The sequence below is a fragment of the Rhinolophus ferrumequinum genome, chromosome 12 (assembly GCF_004115265.2).
Source record: "Rhinolophus ferrumequinum isolate MPI-CBG mRhiFer1 chromosome 12, mRhiFer1_v1.p, whole genome shotgun sequence".
NCBI lineage: Eukaryota > Metazoa > Chordata > Mammalia > Chiroptera > Rhinolophidae > Rhinolophus > Rhinolophus ferrumequinum.
The window spans coordinates 38,191,711-38,201,481 of NC_046295.1; the positions used below are offsets into that span (position 1 = coordinate 38,191,711).

At 32.8% G+C, this 9,771-nt stretch overlaps 1 protein-coding gene across 2 annotated transcripts in view; it reads left to right on the top strand.

The window, feature by feature from the left end:
• Positions 1-9,367, top strand: part of C12H9orf85 (chromosome 12 C9orf85 homolog) — a 43,273-nt gene extending 33,906 nt beyond the window's left edge. For both annotated transcript variants that reach the window (XM_033122205.1, XM_033122206.1), the window contains exons 3-4: positions 7,460-7,573; positions 8,073-9,367. In XM_033122205.1, coding sequence (XP_032978096.1) covers positions 7,460-7,573; positions 8,073-8,235 — 277 coding nt within the window. In that variant the 3' untranslated portion in view covers positions 8,236-9,367. The remainder of the gene's footprint in view (positions 1-7,459; positions 7,574-8,072) is intronic.
• Positions 9,368-9,771: the final 404 nt, after the last annotated feature.

Consider the following 9,771-nt stretch of genomic DNA (forward strand, 5'->3'; position numbering starts at 1 on the left):
AAACTCCCTCACAGGCAGTGCCATTGAGCGGGTGCATTGTCATGATGCAAGAGACATGAATTGTTGGCGAAAAGTTCAGGTCGTTTAACTTTTTCATGCAGGCTTTTCAGCACTTCCCAATAGTAAACTTGGTTAACTGTTTGTCCAGTTGGTACAAATTCATAATGAATAATCCCTCTGATGTCAAAAAACAGGTTAGCAACAGCGTTGGAACAAGTTCGTGAACTTAATTCTCAGTAGTTTGATAAGCGTTTTTATTATGAGTGGTTCGTGAACTTAATTCTCAGTAGTTTGATAAGCGTTTTTATTATGAGTGGATGATAAATTTGGTAAGATGCTTTTCTGCATCTATTGAGATCATCATATGGTTTTTATTCCTTAGAACATTAATTTGGTGAATTGCATTTATTGATATTAAGATTAAATCAGGCTTGCACTTGGGTAAAAGACCTTACTTGGTCACGATGTGTATCCTTTTTATATATTGCTAGATTTGAATGGTTAACATTTTGTCACAGATTTTTTTCCTGTATGTTCATTAGAAGTACTGGTCCATAAGTTTGTCTTTGTCTTCATGTTAGGGCCTTATCAAATGAGTTAGGAACTTTTTCTTCCTATTTTGTTTTCTGGAACGATTTGTGTAAAATGAGTATTATTTCTTAAATGTTTGATAAGAATTCATCATGAAGGCATTTGGGCCTGGGGTTTTCTTTGTTGGAGAGTTTTTAACTATGATTAAAATTTTATTTAATGGATAGAGGAATTTTTAGATTAATTACTTCTTCTTAAGCGAGTTTTATTTATTTTTTTTGCATTCTTTTTTTTAATTAGTTTCACATGTAGAAAACAATGTACTAGTTAGACATTTATCATCTATACCCCTTACAAAGTTCTTAAGCAAGTTTTGATAGTACGTCTTTCCAGAATTTATCCATTTCAATGAAGTTGTTGGACTTACGAGCATAGAGTTTTTAGTAAAATTTCATTTTTATTCTTTTAGATCTTTGAATCTGTAGTGCTCTCGCCTCTTTTGTTCCTGATATTGGTTGTTTTTCGTCCTCTTTTTTAATCCTGATCACTCTGGTTTATGTGTCTATGTTATATTAATCTTTTCAAAGAGCCAGTTTTTTGTTTTAATGAATTTCCCTATTTATCTGTTTTAAATTTCATTTATTACTATTCATATCAATATTGCTTCCTTTGGTTTGCTCTGAGTTTACTTTTTCTGCTTTCTTAAGGTAGAAGTTTAGATAGTTCTTGTTTAATGTAAACATTTAATTATATAATTTCCCTAAGATTCTTTATCTCCATTCTAAAAATTTTGATGCTGTGTTTTCATTGTAATTCAATAAAAATATTTTCTAATTTCCCTTGTGACTTTCTCTTTAACCTGTAGATTATTTAGAAGTAATTTAATTTATAGATACTTGGGCATTTTCCAGATATTTTTCTTTTATTGATTTCTAATTAATTTCACTGTGGTAAGAGAACATACTTCGTATAAGTTTTAGTTTTGTTTTTAATTTGTTGGGTTGGTTTTATGGCTCAGATATGGTCTATCTTGGAAAGTGTTTCATGTGTACTTAGAAAGAATATATTGCTCTTGTTGGGTGGAGTGTTCTATAAATGTCAATTTGGCTGATAGTCTTCAATCTACCAGGTGTTGTATATCTTTACCGATTTTTTTGTCTATTTGTCCCATCAGTTACATTGACATCCCTGGTTGTAATTGTGGATTTGTCTATTTCTCTTTAGTTCTATAGTTTTGCCTTATTTATTTTAATACCCTGTTGTTAGGTGCATAAACATTTAGGATTATTATGTGTTTTGAGAAGATTGATCCTTTTGTTATCATGTTATTATCCTTTTTTCATACCTAGCAATTTTCTTTGCTTGGAAGTCCATTTTGATAATAATGTAGCCATTCTAACTTTCTTTTGATTAGTATTTGCATGTTTTTTTTCCTGACCTATTCTTAACTATCAATATATTTATGTTTAAAGTGGATTTCTTACATCTTGTATCTTTCACTCCATGTTTTTCTTATGTCTAACAATTCATTTTACTTTTTAAAAAACAGCTTTATTAAGATTTAATGCACATACTATAGTTCATCAATTTGAAGTATACTATTCTTTGACTTTTAGTATGTCAGAGTTATACAACCATCACAACAATCAATTTTTAAACATTTTTGTTGTCTCAGAAAGAAACCCCGTAGTCATTAGCAATCAATCTCTATGGTCCCCAACCATCCCCTGCAGCTTGCTTTCTGTCTCTATACGTTTGCTGATTTTGAACATTAAATATAAACAGAATCATATAATATATAGTATTTGTTTTAGACTTTTTTTATTTAGCATTATTTTTTCAATCATGTAACATTTATCAGTACTTAATTCTTTTTTATTAAGTAATATTCCATTGTATAGCTATGCATCTTATTTTTCCATTCGTCAATTGGTGGACATTTGGATTGTTTCCACCTTTTTGGCTATTAGAAATAATGCTGCTATAAAATTTCATGTACAAGTTTTTGTGTGCAAATATGTTTTCAATTCTTTTGGATATATATCTAAAAATGCAGTCCCTGGGTTATATAATAACTGTATATTTAACCTTTTGAGGAACTGCCAAACTGTTTTCAAAAGCGACCATACCTTTTTGTTTCCCACCAGCATTACAAAGATCCCAATTTCTCTACATCCTTACCAACATTTGTTATTGTCCTTCTTTTTGATAATAATTATCCTAGTGGGTATGAGGGTGTATCTCATTGTGTTTTTTTTGTTTTTTAAGATTTTATTGGGGAAGGGGAACAGGACTTTATTGGGGAACAGTGTGTACTTCCAGGCCTGTTTTCCAAGTCAAGTTGTTGTCCTTTCAATCTTAGTTGTGGAGGGTGCCGTTCAGCTTCAAGTTGTTGTCCTTTCAGTCTTAGTTGTGGAGGGCGCAGCTCAGCCCAGGTCCAGTTGCCCTTGCTAGTTGCAGGGGGCGCAGCCCACCATACCTTGTGGGAGTCGAACCGGCAATCTTGTGGTTGAGAGGACGCACTCCAACCAACTGAGCCATCCGGGAGCTCAGCGGCAGCTCAGCTCAAGGTGCCATGTTCAATCTTTAGTTGCAGGGAGCGCTGCCCACCATCCCTTTCTGGACTCGAGGAATTGAACTGGCATCCTTGTGACTGAGAGCCCACTGGCCCATGTGGGAATCGAACCGGCAGCCTTCGGAGTTAGGAGCATGGAGCTCTAACCGCCTGAGCCATCGGGCCGGCTCTCATTGTGGTTTTGATTTGCATTTTCCTGATCGCTAGTGATACTGGCCATTTATATACAGAGGGTGCCAAAAAAATGTATACACATTTTAAGAAAGGAAAACTGTATTAAAATTGTAATACTCAATATATACCAATAACAAAAGATGAATACAAGTCACGTTTGACTTCTGCAATTACAAGAGGTGCTCAAAGTGGTTACCGTCAGTGTCCAGACACTCCTGATTACGGCGAACTACTGCTTGAGCCACGTTGACCAAAGTATCCACTTGTGTACATTTTTTTGGCACCCCAGGTGTATTCTTTGGAAAAATGTCTATTCATATCTTCTGCTTATCTTTAGTTAAATTACTTGGCTTTTTATTACTGAGTTAGGAGTTCTTTATATATTCTAGATACACATCCCTTATCTCAGGTATGATTTGCAAATGTTTACTCCCATTCAGTAAAATTTTCTTTTCACTTTCTTGATAATGTCCTTTGATGCACAAAAGTTTTTAATTTTTTGTAAATTGAAGTATAATTTCTTTTCTTTTTTTAAAGGTTTTAATTAAAATATAGCTAACATACAGAGTTATATCTGTTTCAGGGGTACACCATAGTCATTCAACATTTATATACCTAAAGAAGTGCTCACCATAAGTCCAGCAACCATCTGACACCGTACTATGCTATCACAATATTATTGACTATAGTCCCTATGCTGTACATTACATCCCTATGAGTTGTTTTATACCTGGAAATTTGGACTTATTCCTCTTCAACTTCTTCCCCCTTTTTGAAATTTTTTAGTTAGAGTTGACAGTCAATATTACTTTATATTCATTTCAGATATATAGCATAGTGGTTAGACATTTATATAATTCAAGAAGTGATCCCCCTGACTAGTACCTGCCTGGCCCTGTACATAGTTATTACCATATTATTGACTATATTCCCTGTGCTTTACTTTACATCCAATGTTTTATAACTACCAATTTTTTCTTCTTAATCCCTTAACCTATTTTGCCCCTCAAATCCCCTCCCATCACCCCGATAAATGTCGTACCCATCAGACATTTTACATACGTAGTTATTACAATATTCTTGACTGTATTCCTTATGCTAGCCCCCACATCCCCATGACTACGTTTTAACAACCAATTTGTACTTCTTAATCCCGTCCCCTTTTTCATCCACTCTCCCAACCTCCCTCCCATCTGGCAACCATCACAATATTCTCTGTATCTATGAATCTGTTTCTGTTTTGTTGTTAATTTTGTTCTTAGATTCCACATATAAGTGAAATCACATTGCATCTGTCTTTCTCTGTCATACACTCCACTCAGCACAGTACCCTCCGGGCCCATCCCTGCCGCTGCAGATGACAAGAACCCATTCCCTTCCATGGCCGAGCAATATTCCATTGTATATATGTACCACCTCCTCTGTATCCATTCATCCATCAACAGACACCCAGGCTGTCTCCACATCTTGACCTTTGTAAACAGTGCTGCAATGAATATATGGATGAATACATCCCCTCGAAGTAGCATTTTGGGTTTCTTCAGAAAAATACCCAGAAGTGGATTACTGGGTCCTTTGTCTCTTATTATAACCTTTCTTTTAAAGTCTATTTTGCCTGGTATAAGTATTTGCAACCCCTGCTTTTTTTTTCTTATTTCCTTTTCCATTTTCATGAAATATCTTTTTCCATTTCTTTACTTTCAGTCTATGTACAAGTGTGTCTTTCTATCTGAAGTGAGTCTCTGGTAGGCAGCATGTGTAAGGTCTTGTTTTCTTATCCATTCAGCCACCCTCTTTTGATTGATTTAATTCATTTACGTTTAAAATAATTGTTGATAGATATGTAGTTATTGCTATTTTATTCATGTTTTCTATATCTTTTTTTCTTCTGTCTTAAAGAAGTCCCTCTAACATTCCTTGTAATACTGGTTTGGTGGTGATGAACTCCTTTAGCTTTTTCTTGTCTGGGAAACTCTGTATCTGTCCTTTGATTCTAAATAATAGTTTTGCTGGGTAGAGTAATCTTAGTTGTAGGTCCTTGTTTTTCATCACTTTGAATATTTCATGCCAATTCCTTCTGCAAAGTTTCTGTTGAGATATCAGCTGACAGTCTTATGGGAGAGCTCCTTCATAGGCCTTCTTCCGTGTGAACCTTTAGTTGGAAGGGTTTGGTTCAGCTAGACTTCGGGTAGTTCTCAGTGATGTTTGTTCTGTAGTTTAGTTGTAATTTTGATGTGGTTGTTTACCTACTTCACCATCTTGACTGGAAATCCAAATTGAGGTATAACTGACATACAACGTTATATTAGTTTCAGATGTACAATGTAATGATTTGATACTTGTATACATTATAAAATGATCACTACAATAAGTCCGGTTAACAGTTATTACCATACACAGTTACAAAATTATTTTTTCTTGTGATGAGAACTTTTAGAATTTACTCTCTTAGCAACTTTTAAATATGTACAGTAATATTACCTATATTCACCATGCTATACATTGCATCCTTATGGCTTATTTGTTTTATAACTGGAAATTTGTACCTTTTGATCCCCTTCTCTCACATTCTACCCCCTTGCCTCTGGCAACCACCAATCTGCTCTCTGTATCTATGAACTAGATTTTTTTGGTTTTGGTTTTGCTTTTTTAATTTTAGATTTCACATATAAATGAGATCATATGGCATTTGTCTTTATCTCACTTATTTCACTTAGCATAATGCCCTCAAGTTCTATACATGTTGTTGCAAATGGCAAGATTTCCTTCATTTTTATGGCTGAATAATACTCAGTTGTACGTATATACCACATTTTCTTTATCCATTTATCCATCAGTGAACACTTAGATTGCTTCAATTTCTTGGCTTTTATAAATAATGCTGCAATGAGCATGGGGGTTTGCATATCTGTTCGAGTTAATGTTTTCGTTTTCTTCGGATAGATACCCAGACGTAGAATTGCTGGATCATATTGTAGTTCTGTTTTTAATTTTTTAAGAAACTTCCGTACTCTTTTTCATAGCAGCTGTGCCAATGTACATTTCCACCAACAGTGCACAAGGGTCCCCTTTTCTTTATATCCTTGCCAACACTTGTTATTTCTAATCTTTGATAATAGCTTTTTGAAGGGATATCTCATTGTGGTTTTGATTTGCATTTCCCTGATGATTTGTGATACTGAGCATCTTTTCATGAACCTGTTGGCCATCTGTATGTCTGTTTTCGAAAAAAACAAACAAAAGTGCAGGGTTAGACATCTTCACTTTGGTGAATTCTACGAAACATTCAAAGACGAATTAATATCAAGCCTTCTCAATTCTTCCAGAAAATAGAATAGGAGGAACCTATTCCAAACTTATTTTATGAGGCCAGCATTACCCTGATACCTAAACCACACAAGGACACCACAAAAAAAGAAAATTATAGGTCAGTATTCCTCATTAATACACATGTAAATATCCTCAACAAAATCTTAGCAAACCAAATTCAACACTATATTAAAAAGATTATATACCATAATCAAGTGGGATTATTCCAGGGATGCAAGGATAGTTTATCATCTGTAAATCAATCAATGATATGTATTACATTAACAGAATGAAAGATAAGAATCATATCATCTTGATGCAGGTAAAGTATTGAACAAAATTCAATATCCATTTACAATAAAAACTCCACAAAGTGGCTGTAGAGAGAAAATGCAGCTCACCATAAATGCCATATATGACAAGCCCACAGCTCACATCATATTCAACAGTGAAAAGCTGAAACTTTTCAGGAACAATACCCAGAACAAGACAAGGATGCCCACTCTCACCACTTTTATTCAGCCTAATATTGGAAGTCCTGGCCAGAGCAATTAGGCAAGAAAAAAAAACCAAAAGGCATCCAAACTGGAAAGAAAGAAGTAAAGTATCAGTATTCACTGATGACATTTTTTAAAGCTTTTAAGAAAGTACGTAGATCTCAAGTACTGTTATTTTGCATCCAAACTATTATCTAGAGATGCTTTATAATTAGTCTAAAGTGACATAAATAAATATCTAACTGAGGTTAAAATCTAGGTATTTTGATTTTTAGGCTTTTCACCTATGCATTTAACTACACCCCGTCATTTCATCAAATAAATCTTAGGTAATCAGTAAAAGTTAATATTTGGTTTCATTTTCCACTTTCAGTGTTAAATGTTTACAAAAGACGGTGAAGGATTCTTATCACATAATGTGTAGACCATGTGCCTGTGAACTTGAAGTCTGTGCAAAGTGTGGAAAGAAAGAAGACATTGTTACACTGTGAGTATTTCTTTTTATATTTGGGATTTTACTCTTTTAGTAACTGATATGTGAATTTTTTTTAAAAGAAACATTCAGTAGCTCTAAGAGTCTTAAGTTGCAATATGTCACACCAATGTAGACTTTTTCTAGCTAACAGGAAAGAAGTCTTAATTATTTGTCAAAGTTTTCTATCATTAAAATAAAAGTGAAAATTGTATTTTTAGGAAATTAAAATGTTTATCAGTGAGGTTCACATTCATTACCATTACAAAAGACTTTCTTATTTTATAACTGCTTTTCTTTAATGGGCAGTATGTATTAATTTGTTTCAGCCTACTTTATTGACAGCAGTATTATAATTGGTTGGATCTTAAGTTCGTCTTTAAGTATCTTTTTCTCTATACTTATTTCACTAGGCTTCTGTTAATCAGGAATGTAGTGTAAAGTTCTTTTCAATCTATATACTTAAATAATGAAAGCCTGAGAAATAAAGAGAAGTTTTTTCTTCCATCGTTAGGTTTAATAAAGAACCAGAAAAGACAGAAAATACTGAAAATAATGTACGTTCCAAGTACAGAAGAAGCTGCAGCAAAAATGAAGAAAAAAGTGATGAAGATTTAGATTTTGATATTGATTTAGATGACTCAGAAGATGACAATCAAACAAGTGAGCATAACTGAATCAGAGTTTGAAAATATGAAATTCTTAACAACTTTTGACTGTTACAGTCATACTTTCACAAAAAATTACTGTGAAATCCTAGTGAGGAAATCGGAAAAACCTATAAAAAATGGCAACATTTATACATGGACAATATAAATTGTGTATATTTGAATAACTATAAAACTTTCATCTAGAGTTTTCTTATAATAATTTCTTAAGTAGCATATGCTAACATATCTGCCCAAATGAGCATTGAGTTATGTTGCCGTTCATGGGAATTATTTAGAAAAGTACACAAAGTAAACAAGATTCAGTTTGATGGTTGTGTAAGAACTATCTCATGGAAAAATCAGACAACATTATTATATAAGTAGCCTCAAAAGTTGGTACTCATTATGTACCTTTTGATAAATTGATCTCAAGTAAATGGCCTACGTAGTAAGAGCTCCTTTCTTTTGTTTGGTTGTTATAAAGCAAAATATTTATTTCTAAAATAATAATGTTTAACAAATATATAGCAATTTTTCTTTGAAAGTATTTTTATATACCTCATCATATTTTTTATCATTTCTTTTGTGAAATATACATATGGAAAAATGCATAAAATATGTATGTATAGTTTAATAAATAATTATAAAGATAAGTCATACATATCTATCACCCAGATGAAGAAACTGAAACTACTCCTAAACAGTATAAATTAGCTTTGTTTGATTTTTTTTTCTATTTTGAAAATCTTAAACATGAAGAAAAATAGCAAAATAGTACAATGAACTTTTGTACTCCTCACCTAGGTTCATATTTAACATTTTGCCATGTTTTCTTTGTATCTGAATGTATGTTTTGTATCTATATATGGACATGGATGTATATTTTATTTGCTGAACCATTTGAAAATAAGTGGCAGGCATTGATTTTAAACTTTTCATGAACAAATTTATACTATCCACATTAATTTGTATCTCTTTATTTCATTATTATGAAATTTGTGAAATTGATCCATGTTGTTGCAAGAGCTCTGATTTGTCCATTTTACATGACTGTGTTTTAATCCATTTAATCCATGCATACTACAATTTATACTCTCTAATATTGAGGAACATTTGAGTTATCTTAATTTTTTTCTATTAAAAACAATACTTCCGTGAACATAGTATATGTGTTTTTTGGTATACGTGTCTTGTTTGGTGGTACACCTTTTTGTATCTGTGTATAGCAGTGGTAAAGGGCATCAGGTGTAAATGTCTTCTCTAAAACTAATACTGCCAAATTGTCTTTCCAGAAGGATTGTCATCTCCTTTCCTCACAGCAATGTATTAGAGTTCCAGTGCTCTGCATCCTTTCCAACACTTCGTAGCAACCCTTTTAATATTTATTAACTTTGGTTTTTGGATCATAGATGATATTAAGGAATTGTTTTGTTGAAGTATAATAATGTTATTTAAGAAATGTATACTGAAATATTTAAGGGTATAATGTCATTTTACTTTAAAATATTTCAACATAAAAAAGTAAAGACATAGACAACATTACAGTGGAATAAATATGTTACC